At 39.5% G+C, this 17,340-nt stretch overlaps 1 protein-coding gene across 4 annotated transcripts in view; it reads right to left on the bottom strand.

The window, feature by feature from the left end:
- Positions 1-14,104, bottom strand: part of EXOC1 (exocyst complex component 1) — a 35,955-nt gene extending 21,851 nt beyond the window's left edge. For all 4 annotated transcript variants that reach the window (XM_044418037.1, XM_044418039.1, XM_044418038.1 and 1 more), the window contains exons 1-8: positions 14,016-14,104; positions 12,206-12,339; positions 11,427-11,557; positions 10,684-10,843; positions 5,508-5,695; positions 2,620-2,847; positions 1,223-1,355; positions 980-1,089 (exon numbers count right to left, since the gene is read on the bottom strand). In XM_044418037.1, the coding sequence (XP_044273972.1) occupies positions 980-1,089; positions 1,223-1,355; positions 2,620-2,847; positions 5,508-5,695; positions 10,684-10,843; positions 11,427-11,557; positions 12,206-12,329 (1,074 nt within the window). In that variant the 5' untranslated portion in view covers positions 12,330-12,339; positions 14,016-14,104. The remainder of the gene's footprint in view (positions 1-979; positions 1,090-1,222; positions 1,356-2,619; positions 2,848-5,507; positions 5,696-10,683; positions 10,844-11,426; positions 11,558-12,205; positions 12,340-14,015) is intronic.
- Positions 14,105-17,340: the final 3,236 nt, after the last annotated feature.

Here is a 17,340-nt window from a genome sequence, read left to right as displayed (position 1 = left end):
CTTTTGCATATTGTGCCAAAAGAGCCAAGAGCAGGCCTCTCTTGAGCACCATCAATTTGTCTGTTTTGTACAGTCTTCTAAGCTAGCAACCATCTCCACATCTTCTGTCAGTGGTATCATGTTTTATTTTTTTCAACTGTTTGTAATGCAGTCAGATAATTATTTTTATTGGAGCAATTAAACAGATAACAAATAAAGAAACAAACTGAAGTGGTGGAAGTAGTCTTCCCCAAGCTGTTTCCCATGGCAGTTCTCTCAGGTCTACCTAGCTATCATGCCACAATGGAGTATGGGGATTTTGCTGAATGGGTAGGCTCTAGGGCAGAGGGCTTGAAAGGAAGGAAATTGACACATTTGAAACAAGGTGCTGGAGGAGAGTTTTGTGAATACAGTGGACCAACAGAAAGGCAAACAAGTGAGTCCTAGATCAGATCAAACCAGAACCTTCCCTAGAAGGAAAAAATGACAAAACTGCCATACTTTGGGCACATTGTAAGAAGGCAAAACTCCCTGGAGATGGCAATCAAGCTAGGACAATTCGAAGGCAGAAGAAGAAAATAAATATACAGTCTTGAATTTACAATAGCTGAGCAGGGCTGTCATGGATAGGGCCTTTTGAGGCCTTTCATACATATGGTCGCCATAAGTCAGAGACAATTTGACAGCGTGTAACAACAAACAACTGAGCAAGATGAGGAAGAGAGGGATCCATGAGCAAAGCTTCACTCAGGAAGCTGCATCTGTCAAACATTCAGGAATCCCTTTGCTCCACAGCTTCCCTATTCAACTGGTACCCCCAGTCCTTTGGGTAGCATTTGGGGACAGGAGGGCTGAGGGGCTGCCACAGGGAAGGTGGATAGGGATGACCACTTCAGTCAGCCCAGCTGCTGTATCTGGATACAATAACCAAAAGCCCTAATAACCAAAATGAGCCATCAATTGAGAAAGCAGCGATCCAAAGAAAAGGAGCAAAAAATACCTGCTGAACAAATACATTGTTGAGATGACTGGCCAGTCTCCGTGCAAACAGCTCCCGCAGTTCGCTAAAGCGCTGCTGCTGTTGCCGGACAGCATCGAGCTTCTCATGTCCTACAAACCATAGAAATGAAATGAGACCGTTTCAGTAAGAAGGGATTTTGGAAAGAGAAAAGGGGGCTGGAAGTAATCAGAATACTCCAAGTGGAGAGATACAACAATATTAATGGTATTTTGCTTTACTTACCTGGCTGAAGAGCCACGTTCATACACTGTAAAAGAGCATCTGCTGCGTTGGTGCAGGCCTCAATGCCCCGGGAGGATGAAAGGTCTCCTTCCTGAAGTGCCTTGATGTGCCCTTTTGCCAAATCCATGTGGTTCTGCCAGAACAAGTATTCACTATGTTAGCCTGAGATCTAAAGCCCTCACTCTTCATGTGTCAGAGGAAGAACCTAAATTATTTGAATATTCCAAAGAAGACCCTCTGAAAAGTAATTTCCATCCATATTATTGTTTCCAGAAATTTTTATAAATGTCTGTAGCTGCTGTTAAATTAGACACTTCCGAATATGTAGCTAAATTAATCTGAGTGTACAAAAGCATTTAAAAGAACACTGAGTGGTGCATGTCTGCAAACAACATCCAGGTCCACTATGATTGTTCCCCTTGGAATTGTAATTCTATTTTATTACAGACATGGACTAGCATAAGCCAATGTGGGCCAACATGACAAGTTAAAGGATATTTTAACCCATTGGAATGACCTCCTTAAAGTCAAGTCACTACAAAGAAGCAGAGCAAGGGCTCCTGAGGAAAAGCAATAAGGCAAACTGGATATTGTATGTGTGCCTAACGCTGCTTTCAGAGATCCACAGTCCAATTTAGAAAGACTACCAAGTATGTTAAGTGCCCATCCGCATGTATACACACACTCACAAAGCTCACACCAATGCTACAGGAACCAGAACAATAAAAACACAATGAATACAAAATTAGAGTAGTATGAATCATTAAGCTGTGCAACACTTCTAGAAAACCAATAATTTCAGTAGAATTTCCAATACATCTTTAATTGGGACTGTCTTTCATGCTTTTGTAGCCTCAAAGCTAGACCTCCACAATATGTTTGATTGAGGTTCGTTCAGATGAATATTTGGAAGCTTCAAAAGATGCAATATGCAGTAGCACTCCAGTGCTTCCATTGCTTCACTCTTGTCTGAAGAGTACTCAAGATGCTGCGGTTTTGTAGCTCAAGTTACAAACTGACTTGAGATCTACACATTTAAGAATCTTAAAGTATGGCTGTATGGCCCACCATGACCTCTACAACTAACTCTGACTGTCTGCCTAACAATTCAGTCTATAAGCCCAGAACTTCTGCAGGGCACGAAATTGAGGAAGGCTGTTTTAACTTGCAGGTAGCGATTAACAATTAATAACAAAACCTACCAGACATGTCAAGGCCCTTGGGCACACCTAAAGTAGTTCTTGAATACTGACAGACACATCTGAACAACTAAACTTATGCCATTAATATAACTGCAGTGTAGTCTTTACTTTTTCACCTATTGTATTGCACCCTACGTTTTGGTGTGGGTGGACTAAGTATTTGGATGAAAATTCATAAATACTTCACGTGCTTACAACAAGGAACTCTATCTCTGACAGCAGCTTCAGATTGTTAGTGTTGCTAAGATGAATCAGATGGTTGCTTTCCGAGATCTGATCCATTTGCTCTTTTACGCTTTGCAGCATTTCCTCGTAACTGCTCAGTTTCATTTCAATTTGGTCCACTTCTTTCAGTGCCTCATCCAGGAGCTTCATCAGAATGTTCACCTGCTTCTCAGAGGCCATGATTGATTGAATGTTTGCCTACAAAGCAAATCATGTAAGTTAGTTAAAAATAAGACACTAAGTAACATATACATTCTAATCTTTAGTCAAGAATGTATTTATTTAGGTATTTATTCAGTAAACTTCTATGCTGCCCCATTCGCCGAAGCCTCGGGGCAGCTTACAACCATTTATTCCAGGGAAATCTGATATTTGCTAAATAAAGCAAGGCACTATCTTGGAACACAGCTGATTAGCAAAACCTTCTGCTAAAGAATTATTATAGCAGCACTAACTTACAGCCTGGTAAGTAGTATGAGGCAGGAGGAAATATGGTGGAATCAGTAATTAACTCTCCCAGTTCAAAACCAAGCCAAAACATTCTCTCAGATTTGCTCTTGATTGCAATAGGCTTGGCACCAGCCCTATTTATCATCATCCACTTATTTCCCACTTAAAAGGACAGGCAGGCAATGGGGCTTTATGTCCAAGGAAGCTGATGTAGTAGCATAAGAATTCAGGACTCCTGGGAAACAACAAGGTGAGCATGCTCCCTTCACCTACCAGATAGGTTCCAAGAAAAAGGAAGGTGATGATGCTAGGGCTTAAAATGGATGCAACAGCTGCTGAACTCTTGAGATTTTTGGGACTGTATTTTTTACTTACCTGCTTACAAACACTATTTCTACCCTGTCCTCAAATGTACCAGGATGGCTTACAATATAATAGCGTAGGCTGTACGGGGGCCTACAGTTTGGAACAGACTTGAAAATGATAGAATTTTCTTTGAGATATATTTGGAAAATAATTTAAGCCAAATAAATTCAGAATTGGAGGTAAGTGACCATATAAATACAGCTAGTCACACAGTCCTGCTACACTACCCAACTCTAAGTATACGTTTTTATAACAGATAAGAAGCTGCCTTATACTGAGGTCTAAGTCCCTGTTTGAACGCTATTTTAACAACAGGACTTCCAGGCACAGACTTCACAGCTTTGCGTCCAAGTGAAGTATTTTAAAAGCTCATACTAGTAATTTCTAGATAGCATTACTTTATTTCCCCCTTAATAGTATTTATTAAGAGCTGTATTAATGCAGTTGAGGATTCCTAAACCCTTGATTTATAAAGTGGCTCACTCCCTGTGACAGCACTAGAAGTAACTTAAAAGCAGCATATTCTGATTTCAGCAACATTACTCTCCTTAAACATATGTAGAAATGTTGGCTAATTTAAACCACATGGACTATCTTTAACTATCAATGCTGAATGAAAGTAGTACAACTTGATGGATGAAGCACTAAATTAGTGGTGACTGATTTCTTTGGCAAGTGTGCCAGATGTTAAATTTAAAGAAGCGGTTTTATCACGCCAGTGCACAGTGTGGTACATATGCCAACCTCTGCTGTAGGGCTTTAGTGTGCTTCTATCTATTTATTAGATTTCTATCCCAACTTTTCCCCATATAAACTCAAAGCAGCTTATATCATTCTCCTCCTCCTGCTCTCAATCTTATTCTCACAAGAACCCTGTGAGATTGATTGAGCTGAGTGTCTGCGACGGGCTCAAAGTCATCCAGTTGACCGCATGGCCAAGCAGGGACTAGAACCCAGATCGCTCTAGTCCCAGTCCTGTGCTCTTAATCACTACACTACACACTTCTGATATGCTCTGCCAAAAGCAGGAATAACCAACAGCACAGAAGAAAGAAGACAGGTACATGTGACACCTTGATCCCACGCAGTGACCGAATTCTTCAGCCTGTGCTAAGTGCATTGGAAGTCCTCATTGTCATTCTACATCTGGCATTCATGCCAAGCATAGGTCAGCTGTTTATTTAATAAATTAATCTAAATTATTTTGTTTGTGATTCAGAGGACTGGGAAACCAGCCTCATGAGTCTAAGGCAGCACTCCCCAACCTGATATTCTTCAGATGTTTTGGTTCATAAATCCCAGCATTCCTGACAGCTAGCCATGCTCACTTGGCTTGTGGGAGCTGAAGTCTAAAACATTTGGAGGGCACTCAGATAGGGAAGTCTGGCCTAGAGTGGACTTAGGTCAAAATCCTATGCACATTTAAACAGAAATAAATCCTACATCTCTCAGCATTCTCCAGCCATATGTTTCTATTTAGATATGCACAGGTTTGCATCCTTAGATTTGCCATTTTCAGACATGTCAATGCATTTTTGAAACAGAAGACAGTTCCAAAGGCAGTTTGTGGTATGGCACCAAGTAGGGTGTCCAATTTTAGTCCAGCTAAAATTCTACTGAACTAGCAGCAGACAAGCCACTCCTGTGAGCCCAAGCAGGTACATGAGAAGCTGCTTTGCAGTAGCTTAGACTATTGGTCCATCTAGCCCAGTAATGCCTACTTTGATTGGCAGCAGCTCTCCAGAATCTCAGGTTTGGGGTCCTAACCATTTCTTATTTTTTTGCTCAGTATGAAGCTTTCCAAGGTCTGAAACATTGACCTAATCCAGGGGGCTTTCTCAAGAGAGCTTTTGGAGAGAACACTGGATTAATATAAATTGAACACAATATGGACTCTGTTAAGTATAAATGTCAGCCTTACAAACCGTGCTATGCACATGAGTTGAAACTGAAGAGTTCTTACATTGTACACAGGCAAATAACTTTTCAACTACCCTCTCTTTAAGTACACAGTCATGTATTATTGCACAAGAAATCCTTACCCCATCTAGCACTTGCAGCTCCCTGGATAACTTATCAGCAAAGGCTTCTGCATTAGAGATGGCGTACTCACAGCCTTCCATCATTATTTCAATGTCCTGCTCTTCTCTTGCATTTAACTCTTGATATTCATCCAGTGCCTCTTCATCACCTCCTGTCACATGCTGATTCTCTCCACTTGGAACAGATTCTTGAGAGAGGAACAAGAAAATAATATTTGTGGCCATGCAAGATGGGCATGGTACATAATGTCATTTTGACTGATGGGCAACAAAGTCAAGAAAAGAAAAGATAACTTGTCTATATAATGTAAGATTTTTTAAATCAGCAGGACAGGAATGATTAATATTCTCCAGGTTCTTTGGAATATTAAAGTAACTAACATCACAAAAGGTGAAACATTCTGCTTTAATTTTTCAGACCTCTAGTTAGGTACCACAAGAGAGATAATTAGAATTTAAAACTCAGCAAGAAAAAGGAAACAGTTATATTGGAAATCCACTCCTGGAATTATAACCAGCCAAAAAGCTGTATTTGTGTCAGGATCCTACCTCTACATCTTAAAGCAGCAAACCATTGCTGTGGCCAAATGGAACTAACTCTTGTCCATCTCCTTCACTTCCTCAGACAACATCTGAAAATGTTTTTATCACCCAAGTACTTTTAAACGATTCCTTGTATATTTGCTCTTCACTGTTTCTCTTTCCTTACCCTTTTCTGCCTTTGTATAAGAAGAGCTGGTTAGGATTTCTAAACAGAGTTCTTCTTTCTTTTCTTTAAAGAACTAACTGAATGTTATCTGCTGCTTTTTTCCAGTATAGTGCATTTATAGTGCAGTATAGTACTTTGGTCATATCATAAGAAGGCAAGACTCACTGGAAGAGAATAATGCTAAGGAAAGGTGAAGGAAGATGAAAATGAAGATGAGCTATGAGACAGATCAATTCCATAAAGGAAGCCACAGCCTTGAGTTTACAAGTGCTGAGTAGAGCTGTCAGAGGCATTTGGGAGAGCATTCATTCACAAGGTCACCATAAGTTGGAAAGTACTTGATGGGAGATAGCAACAAAAATCATCAGATATGTAAAATTTTAGAATTGTTAGAATAGTATGACTAGTTGAGCCATAAATCTTAGTTCTGGCTGATGTGTATTATCAATGCAAAATTATAAAAACTTTCTCTAGCCAATTCCATTGCAAGGTTTCCCCTTTAGAACATCTACTGTTATACAGCAGTCCCCCAGAAGAGTAGTAACTTCAACAGATTGTCAAATAGCTCCACAAGCCCTGCCCTGCAACTATCTGACACAATCATCAAGGGCTTAGTTCTGAACTGGCAAGCAGAGTTTGGGCTATTCCTCTTGAGACTGTTTGCCAATGCATGCTTTTGCTTAGAGTCAGCCTCCTTCCTTGTTTGATGTGAGCGCATACATATCCCTTTTGGAACAGACACTGCTTTATCAGTGCACTGAGGACTTTTATGTTGTGGTGGCCCCCCGGGTTTGCCCAAAAAGTTTGGGCATTGAGGAGAAAGGAGCACAGGTGGGCCACCAGAATTGGAGTTGTGTTGTTGCTACTACTTCTGCTGCTGCAACAAAGCAAGAAAAAAGAAAACGAAAAAAGGGAGTGGGGAAAGAGAACACTTTGCCACCATGGCTAATAGGGATCCTCCACCCCCAAGCTGGCAACAATCAAGTGAATTGAGTAGCCCATTTTTAAGTTTAAAAAAATTTAAATTTTAAATTTCGTTGGAAATTGATTGAAGCATGCAGTTTTCCTAATACTCGAGATATTCTGCCTCTTCTTCTCTGGAACAGAATTAATATCATGTCAGGAACAGAAAATCCAGCCAAGAGAATCCATGAAAAAGTCTAACTGCATCTGACCTACTCCTCATTTTTGCTACTATGTCCTAATCTAGAGCCATTAAGCTTAACAAACTAAACCCTGTTTTAACTTAAAGAATAATCTAAAGGTCAGTTTTAATTACTGTCAAAAGAATTAAGACTAAATGCCAGACATCAAGATTTTTTCAAAATGAGTTAGTGTATAAAAAAGCGAGCTCAAAGCACAATCCTAAACATGTCTACCCTGATATAAACTCCACTTAATCCACTGGCAATTACTACCAGGTAATTGAGTATAGGATCGCAGCCTAAATTTTTAAACTAGTTTAGGGCCTAGCTATGGCAAATGTAATATATAGTGCATTAGTACAAAAGAAACATTGTAACTTCAGAAATTGCTTAATGGAACATGCTGAAAATGGTCTGGCCAGAGATGTTGAAGGAAATCTTGCATTTGGAGAAAACTATAATGCTCCAATGATTTCTCAATAAGAAATCAACCATTTATTCAATTATTGGTAGAAACTTCAGAAACATTTTCAGTTCCAAGAGGAAAAAAAAAAGTTAAGTCAATACTTCAAAAGGCAGATTTTGACAAATGCAGGTAAAAAGTGACATCGGGTACTCATTTTTTTGCTTCCACAATAGCTGTCTGTGAATGTAGACAGTCCAACTTGTAGCATTAAGGTTTCAACAAGCTTAGGTTTAAAATCTCTCAATATTTTCACCTACATTTTCAGTATATTCCCAACTGACCTGAGAAATGTGGTTTGTTTAACAAAGCAAAAGTAAATGAATTAGTTACACAGAAGAAGGAAAATGGAAAGAAAAGGTGTTACGCACCTTCAGCAACTTTAGGTAGTTCTGGAGAATTAAAAGTATGAGAAAAGCAGAGGAAAGGAAGCACAGAATATTAGCCAAGCAGTGAATGAACATAGATATTTTGTTTTAAACAGCAACAAAGTTTTAGTGTTTGAAACATTATGAGAACTTTTAAGTAGCCTACAAAGCAGATTTCATCACACACATGCAGCATCTAGAATGTTCATAATTTACTACCATGTTTAAAAACATATCAACATGCAAGTTTGACAATATTAGCAGCAGTTTGAGACACCTCAGTATTATAAGCTTGTATGGTGTTGTTATTCTGAAAATGAACAGGTTAGACCTGCCAATTGATCTGATAAGTTATTAAATTCAAATTTAACTTTTATCAAAAACCATCCAGATTGCAAAATTTTCTCAGTTAAAGATATTAACATCTTGATCCTAAAACTTACACCTTGGGTTGATTTCAATGGAATTTCCAAAAAAGTGGATCATGGCTTAATTCTATATGGTAGCTATCTTTCTGGCTCATATTACTCCTAGTTTGTGTTTACTTCTCATTCATACTACTCCACAGTAATCCGATTTCAATGTCATTTGCATTGGCTGCCTGATAGTTTTCAGGACCAATTCAAGGTGCTGGTGTTGGCCTTGGAATATGGCTGAAGATTACATTATCTGAAGGATTACCAAGAACCTTATGAGCCTATTGAAGGGCCAAGATCAGTATTTTTTAATTCAATATTTAAATTCAAATATTTAAACAAACTTTTAAATAAATACAGCTCCATCCTTAAATACATGAGGCATGATCTAGTAAAACAACTATGTAACTAGGACTTCCTTCAGCTACAAAGGAAAAAGTATTTTTACAATCTCACAGAGGTCTCTCTGTTGCAAACAAACAAACCCTACTCAGAAGCTACAGTGTATTACTGCTGTTTGATTATTTCCACGCTGAAAATCAGAAAACACAGGAAGCGTCAGAGCATGTGTAGCACACGCATTTACCATGCACAAGGTCCTACTTTCTATTCCTGGTATAGCCACCTAGGGGTCAGAGAGATTGCTTGAAAAGTTCTGCAGAGCCAGGGCTAGTCAATGTGGAGCAGGAATGTGCAGACGTCAGGCTTGTGCAATCTACCTCATTCTTTTTACTAAAGTCCCATGGTCCACCAAATGGAGTTGGGATGGGGCACAGTGGCATCAATTACCTGTTACATCTCCTAAACCATGCACCATATATTCAACTACAAACCTACATTTTAGTTACAGCAGATCAAGGATGCTAACGCAAAGAATCAAAGTGGCCAGCATAATGCACAAAAGTCTGGTCAAGGGGAACATATTAATATCCATACTGTACATGGTAAAAAGTGACACGGTCAAGAAATAAGCAATTTTGGCACCAGATCAGCCATGCAGATATTTTCTATAAACCGTCAATTTCACCTATTATTGTTTAGTTACTGGGAATCAGAAGCCCTTGCTGATTTATACCAGTAGATCCCAATCTACCTTCCACTCATTCCTGGTACAGAAAGTACTAAGCAAGATGCAGCAATGATCACTCTGTATAAGGCAATGTTTAATGTATGTCAATAGAACATGAGCTCTTACACTGGTTATCACTTGCCTGAGGGCATGATTTACTGTACTGATTATTATCTTTCAAGCCACAAGCAGCCTGAGCTCACCTAATTGCCAGCATCACTTCTCCAGGTGTAGGGCAAACAGTATACACAAAGACTATATATACACACAAAGAAATACAGACAAGTCTTTGTTCTAATAGTTCATTTCTTCATAACTTCTAACCTGCTGCTATCTAAACTGGCAAGAATCATTCCAACCAACTGTTATTTGTGGGGAAGAATTCCCCACTTTTCTAAGGTGATAAAAGCCTGTTTTGGATGGTTTCATAGACAACTGTACATGCCATGACATTTACTACATGGATTTGCTTATATAAGAAAAATATAATTTTTAAAATCTTGTATAAACAGTGTGATCTTGGATTGTGTAGTACAAATACAATCAAATTCGAACCTGGTTCACCACATGACTTTGGGCCAGTCACCTAGTATTAACTACTTCAACCACCCAAAAAATGTGGGGAAGGGAGCTTAAATCATCCCAAACTCAGTGAAGAATAAGCAGGTATACATGTATTAAATACAATTTAAAAAATAAAATAAAAAGAGTGGAGCCCACCTTGAATTTCCACTTCGATGATAATTGGGTTATGACTTTTAAAAGTTCATTAAAAGCAGAGAGCAATGGTTTTGGATCACAACTATCATGTGAAAGTAAGACCCATTGAAATCATTCTGTGTAATGAATTTAGGATCAGGATGAAAGATACCAGAACCCCAAAGGAAACATTTACTTACTTTAGATGCAAGAATGAAGGTAATATAAACAATACGAATCTTTTACATGTTGAATAAATATTTAAAATATAATGTAGCATTACAAAAAAGAAACCTAAAAGTTATACCTTCCAGAAGCTGAGAACTAACATTTATGAAGTCAATCTTCTTTCTGATATACCGCTGATTAAGTTTCCAAATACATGAAATAAAGGTGTTCTTTTCTGCTACACTGCTAGCAACCCATTTGTATACCTTGTCAAAATGTAGATCAAACTCAGGACTTTCCTGGAAAACATGTACAAATCATAATATGCTTTTAATATAATACACTTTAAACACCAAATATTATATAGAAATATGGGCTATTTAGCTAGTTATAAAGCACCAAGAGCATGCCAGATGCTGCCTGCAAAAGCACAGAAGTGGCACAATCTCCACCAATGTTTAATATTTCCATAAAAAATTAATAAAGGATTTATTATTACACTTGTCTATCTGGAATTCAAAGAGACTGTTCATAAGAAATACAAACATTGTAATATTCATGAGAAAAATTCTGAGTAATGTTTGGTTTAACATCACATCAACATTTTTGTTTAGTAAGTGGAAGAAAAAGAAACTAACCCTTTTGGACTAGCACTGCATTCACCCTCCAAAGGAGGCTATTCTCTGAAAAAGTTCCATATGCAGGCTTATCATATGCGCATCTTACTCAGAAGTCTCAGGACTGACTTTCAGTAAGTGAACACAGGTTCACTGGTCACAGATAATAAACATCCCCAAGTCATGAAGATACAGTCAAACTAAAGTTGCATTCAGTGACTTTGCATAGTGACGATTTGCAGTACAGATTATAATTACAACATACTTTGATAGCATCCTTGGCATCAACAACAGCAAGATCTCGAAGCACCCAGGCAGTCTGCCTCTTGTAGAAATCGCCCTTATCAGATTTTTTCACCTTTACCACATTCACCTGCACTGGGCGTTCAGTTGTCACTGTTGAGTACAGCACATAATTAAACTCACTGTTGAGTACAGCACATAAAGATAACCATCAGCTCTAAAACAGATAATTGCCCCTGCTTAACTTACAGGAAAATATAACACTAAGAAATAAATCGAAACACAACCTATATTCAAAATGGTTTATAATATAGGTAGCAAGGATGTCATCACTACGAATGCCTCAAATATGGGTCTCCCCAAGGTGTCTCTAGTTGGTTTTAATTTGGGAAGTAGGAGGAAAGAAGCTGAGGTGCTGCCAGGATACTTCATGCCTCAGGGGCTGGTCTCCTTCCTTCCTAACACTTTGGATGCCACCTAAACCCCTTCTTGGAGTTCACTGCTACAACCTCAGAGAAGCAGCTCATGCTGTTCTTTCCACACCAGCTACATGTAGAGAGATCCAAGAGCAGATCCAAAGCCGGCACTTTTTTCTTAACTTCTTCATTTCAGTGAATCTGAAAAATCCAGTGGATTTCTAGATGTTGAATAGGAGCCCCAGGATTACTGGTAATTGCTTACACTACACAGGAAAAGTTGCATAAGTTTAAAATAAAACAAGCATAACTCTAAATTCCCATTGTACATCACAGACAGTAGAACTAGAGAAAATGTTTGCAGATGTTTCCAGAACATGCATACCTGTTGCACACAAAAAGCAGTTTCTCTTCTTTTTTCCTGCTTTGCAAACATTAACAATGCTTAATAAGCGTTCATCATTTGGAGTAAAAATATCTCTCTGTAAGGCATGCTTGATTGCTGTCATTTTCTCTGTGCTGCAAAATATGGATAATGCTCAATAGCTCTACATTCAATTACATTTTCTCAGCAGGCAAACATTCTATTTGTTCAGTTCCTCAAGGACACTCTAGTTTTCTACAAAGTCAGATGTAATAGCCCACTGAAAAAAATACAATAAAATTTGATTAACTAGAAAAAGCAAAGGAATTAGTTATGTGTGCCAGATTCAGTTCTCAGTACTGCAACATGTAATATTCAAAGAAAGCATAAATCCTAAGCATAAAGTATAACTATGCAAATACCAAATGCTTACAGAAATACCAGTAAAGGATTTTCATTTTTTTAAAAAAAAATTAAATATTGTCTTTTCTATGTTTTTAACTGCAGCCAGTGTGGATCGAGAATTTATTTATGTTATATTTTATGTAAGCCGTCCTGAGGCTTTTATTTATTCATTTATTTATTATTTATTTAAAACATTTCTATGCTGCCCCATCACAACAAAGCCTCGGGGCAGCTCACAACACATAAATAACAGGACAGGACAGCATATAAATATCTTAAATAAATAAATCCAAAGCAGAAATCTGAAATGTCAGCAAATAACAACAGAATAGCATACTGAATATCATGTACTTGTTCATGCTGGACTTTGAATAGGGTTTAATTCATGATCTGGCTGAAATCAAAGATAAACAATAATTTAAAAAATGGTAACTAGACAGCTGAAACAGGCCCAATACAACATCATATATACTGTACTCACAAAGAGTTATATAATTCCCCTGGTATATAAAACACATCCAGATTACCAAGTTAAATAATCATAAAGGAGATAATGGCCACAGAACTACATGTTCATTTTAAACGTGAAAACTTGTTCCACCTAAATAAAACCAAAGCAAACGAAAGAGCAAGATTAAAATTTGTAGAGAGGATTTAAAAATAACAAGGCAGCTGTAGATGATTTACAAACCGATTCTATACATGTCTACTCAGAAGTCCCACTAACTTCAGTGTGGCTTACTCCCTGACAAATGGATTCAGGATTGTTGTTTCTATTATTCAAGTTACAAAACTGCAACTTAAAGCACAAATGGGTGCATCAAAGCTGCAGCATCTGAGGACTAGATTGCTATCCCTTCTGGGGTAAGGCACAATTATAACAGGACTGTTCAAATAAGTTCATACACAGCTCAACTATTTGTACTGAATTCTTGTAGTGTGATTTTACCGGGTTGTTGAAAAATTGCCAGTCATGTATTTTTGCTTTTTTTAAAGATCGCGTTTCATTTCCGGTTTATGATTTTTGTTTGAATGAGACAATGCTTAAAGAAGGAAGAAGCAAAGGGGTGCATATGTTGTTTTCCGGTGAGAAATTTTGGACGCACTGCTGTCCATTTTCAGACAGCAAAAGGACCCAGCAAAAGGACCCACAAAGTCCACCAGATGTAGGACTTTCTTCTGCCTAAACACGAACACAATTGCACCCTCAGAAACGGGATTCTGGCCCCGGGCCTCTATGGTCCCACTCATCTGGAAGGCTCCCGGTCGCGGAAGGCTGATATACAGTGTGAGATGAAGGCGTGGCTGTGGGATGTCCAGGATAGCAGGGGAAACATTATTGGGATGGCCACAAGCACTGCCCGAGCCCAGCGGGCTCTCCCCAGGCAAGCGCCCCCAGTGTCGAGAGCGATTTCCCCCTCCTTACCCCGCACGCTGGGCTTGGCGGAGGTCTCTTCCCGACCTAGTCCTCTAAAGCCAGCGGTGGTTAAAGACCCGCCTTCTCTGTCTCCAACAACACTTCCTGCTTCTGCCACATGACACTACCGGAAGTACGTAAGACTCGTTCTCAGCGTTCTATGGACGATCCGCGCGCACCATAAAGACTGAGGTGAGGAAAATCTATAGAGATAGAAACTAGTAGAGTGACACACAGCCTAACCGGCTTTTTCATTTTCGCGAGAATTTTTCCTGTCGCTGCACTTTTTACATGTTTAAAAGCGAGCAACGTATTCGCGCGCGCACCGCACGACCAAACATTTCTCACGCGAAGTAAGACCTGACTTAGAAAGATCGCGAACGTCTAGTTTTCTCTTTTATGCAAGCGCCAATCGTAACTACGATGAACCGCTCGAATTGAGCCTCCCATTGAGATCAACGGGAAGCTGTCATGGTCTGGAAAACAGATATTTAAATAGCGTCCAGGGCCGACCTAAAAGTTTTCTGCTCAGACACTGACAGCTGTAAAGTGGAAAATAGATCCAGCATGGGACGGAGGATTGGGGAAGAGGGTAGGTTTGGGAAGCAGGGAAAAGGCGGAGAGTCAAGCATGGCATTGGCTTTGCTCTTTCCAGACAAGGGGAGTGGCAAAAATCAGGGCACTAGTACAAGGGTTGGACACGCCCCCACCGCATGTGTTGAACTGCAATTCCCATCAGCATAGCCAATACTAAGGTATGATAGAGTTGCATTTCATTGACGTCTGGAGGGGTCACCGTTTAAAGCCGGCAAGCCCTCTTGGGGAAAGAAAAGGACTGGTGTAGCTTGAATAATTGAATCAATGTTTACTATATTTTTTCCTGTTGTGTTGGAAGTTACTATATGTTATCTCCCATGGAAGTGAGCCAGGAGGCAGAGTAGGTACTTTAAAATAATTTAGGTCACAGAAAAGGGTATCCTTGCTGCACGTTGCTACGCAAATCTAGAAAAATGAAGCAACAAAGACGGGACTGGACGGGACACTGCTTTAGGAATAAACCCTGCACAAAATGAAAAAATAGCCTTTCAGCGTGAGGCTGGCTGATCCTGTGTGGCCTGCACCGTTGATCCCTCTTCAGTGGCAGATTGTTTCCCCCCAAACTCTGGCTTTCTTTTCCAATCAAACTTTTCATGGTTCCCGAGTGTGCTCCGTCCTTGTAAAGTGTAGGGTTGGAGGGCTTTGACTCCTTAATATTCCTTCTCTTATTGTATTTGTAGGGGAATTCTGCAAAATGTGGAGTTTATTTACATACATATTGTTTGCAGTTTTAAATCACCCAATAGCACTCGTTAAAGGACATAAGAGGTGGGAATGAGGCCTTCCTGGCTGGTGTGTACGTGTGTGATTCAATGCCCCTCCTAATCCATCCCCTTAGAAGAGAGCCAGCACTGCAGTGCTGGATCTAAGAGCACCCCCAACTATGAACCTGCTCTTTTAAGAGGAGTGCAGATTGCTATTCAACTGACAGATGTGCCACTGAACTGGGTGTCATCTGCAAAGTGGTGTCACTTCAGCCCACATCCCCAGATAACCTCTCCCAGTGTTTTCAGACAGATGGTGAAAAGCATGGGGAATAACAGAGCCCTAAGGAAGACCTTAGCACAATTGCTATGGCGCAAAGCAATAATAACCCAGCACTACTCCTGGAAACAACCTTCTAAATAGGTTCAGAACTATTGCAATGCAGTGCCCCCATATCCCAATTCAGCCTGTCCAGGAGAGTACAGTAGTCAATGGTATCAAAAGACACTGAGAGGTCCAAAAAAACCCATGCTCTTTAACAGCTACATGAAACCACAGGGAGAGGTCATCTGGAGGTTTGGGCTGTGGACTCAACATTTACATCTAATCCAGGTGAGGCAGTGGCTGTCCTGAACCGGTGCCTGGCCGAAGTAATGGAAATTGAAATCCCCCAGGAACAGCATATCTGTATATTGCTTAGAAAAGAATGGCAAGGAATAATTACAACTGGCTGTTTAATTCATGTTGTTTAAAGTCTTAATAAAAGGACTTTCTGTTTCACTGATCAGTATGTCCTCATGCTATCTAAATATAAGATTGACAGTTATAAGGGTCTATCTCAAGTATGACACAGTATTTTTTTTCTTTTTGTGTAGCAGGGTGTAAGTCCTGTGGTATCATGAAGACTAACAAACATAATGTGGCGAGGGTTCATGTAAAAAGTTGCTTGAAATGGACATTCACTTGAATCCAGGCAGTCCCTGGGTTACAAATGTCCAAGTTAAGAACAACCCGTACTTGCAAATGAACTGCCATAAAATGTGTTAATTTTAAAAATTCACTGCAGAAAATCATCACCACTACAGAGAGAGGGGCAAAAGAGGAGAGAGAGAAGCCTCCAAAGCATGCCCTTTTGCTCTGCCCATCCGGAGAGGGAAAGTTCTCCCAACATTTCACTGGTTCAAAAAGGAGATGGGGAAATGGGGGGTGAGAGATAGCCATAGTTTTTCCATTTTTGGGAGGGTTCTGCACCCAATCCCTGGAAATGTGGAAGGCCAATTGTATGCAATCGGACTTGCATACAAATTCTACTTAAAGCCAGATTTCAATTTTCTCTAGTATGGAACTCATTCATAACCTGGGGACTGCCTGAATTGATAAACATTCACACATGAACACAAATAGCATATAATGCTTAAGTATGCTACAGAGCATTGTGTGAAAATGTCCTTATTTTGACTCAGACTAATATACCATACTGACAAAGGTTTTCAGTTTCAGGCATATTTTGTTAAGAATACAACTTTTACAAGATCATTTACAGTTCCATCATTCATTAACTGTGCAGTGGCAAGTGGAAGTTTAAAGGAGAAGGCCCAGTATGAATACTACATGCATTTAATCACTGAACCATAACATTTCATTGATCAGTTTCACTGCAGAAAAAATGTTCTGTAACATATAATCAAAAAATTCAAACATGACTATATAAGAAGTTTAGTGTTCAGGGCTAACTGGTTGACTAGTTGTAGTCCAAATAGAAATGAACCATTCCCAGCACATTTGTTACTTTTACAGACCAAGCATGTGCAACTTGTAATCTGCTACGCTGAACTGTTCACCAGCTAGACTTTGCATTTTCCAGATGGAATATCCACCCCGTTGTTGCAGTCCCAGGCAGGCAGAGCAAGCAGCTTTGATGAGACATTATCTAGGGATGACAGCTATGTTCAACTTGGTGGGTCTCAAATTATTTACGCCTGCTATAATCAATCCCCTGACCAGGCATGTGCATTGCATTTTAATCCCATGT

The sequence above is a fragment of the Varanus komodoensis genome, unplaced genomic scaffold (genome assembly GCF_004798865.1).
Source record: "Varanus komodoensis strain SLA01 unplaced genomic scaffold, ASM479886v1 scaffold9, whole genome shotgun sequence".
Taxonomy (NCBI): domain Eukaryota; kingdom Metazoa; phylum Chordata; class Lepidosauria; order Squamata; family Varanidae; genus Varanus; species Varanus komodoensis.
The sequence above is the reverse complement of the archived record's forward strand: the minus strand, read 5'-3'. Positions and strand labels throughout refer to the sequence as shown.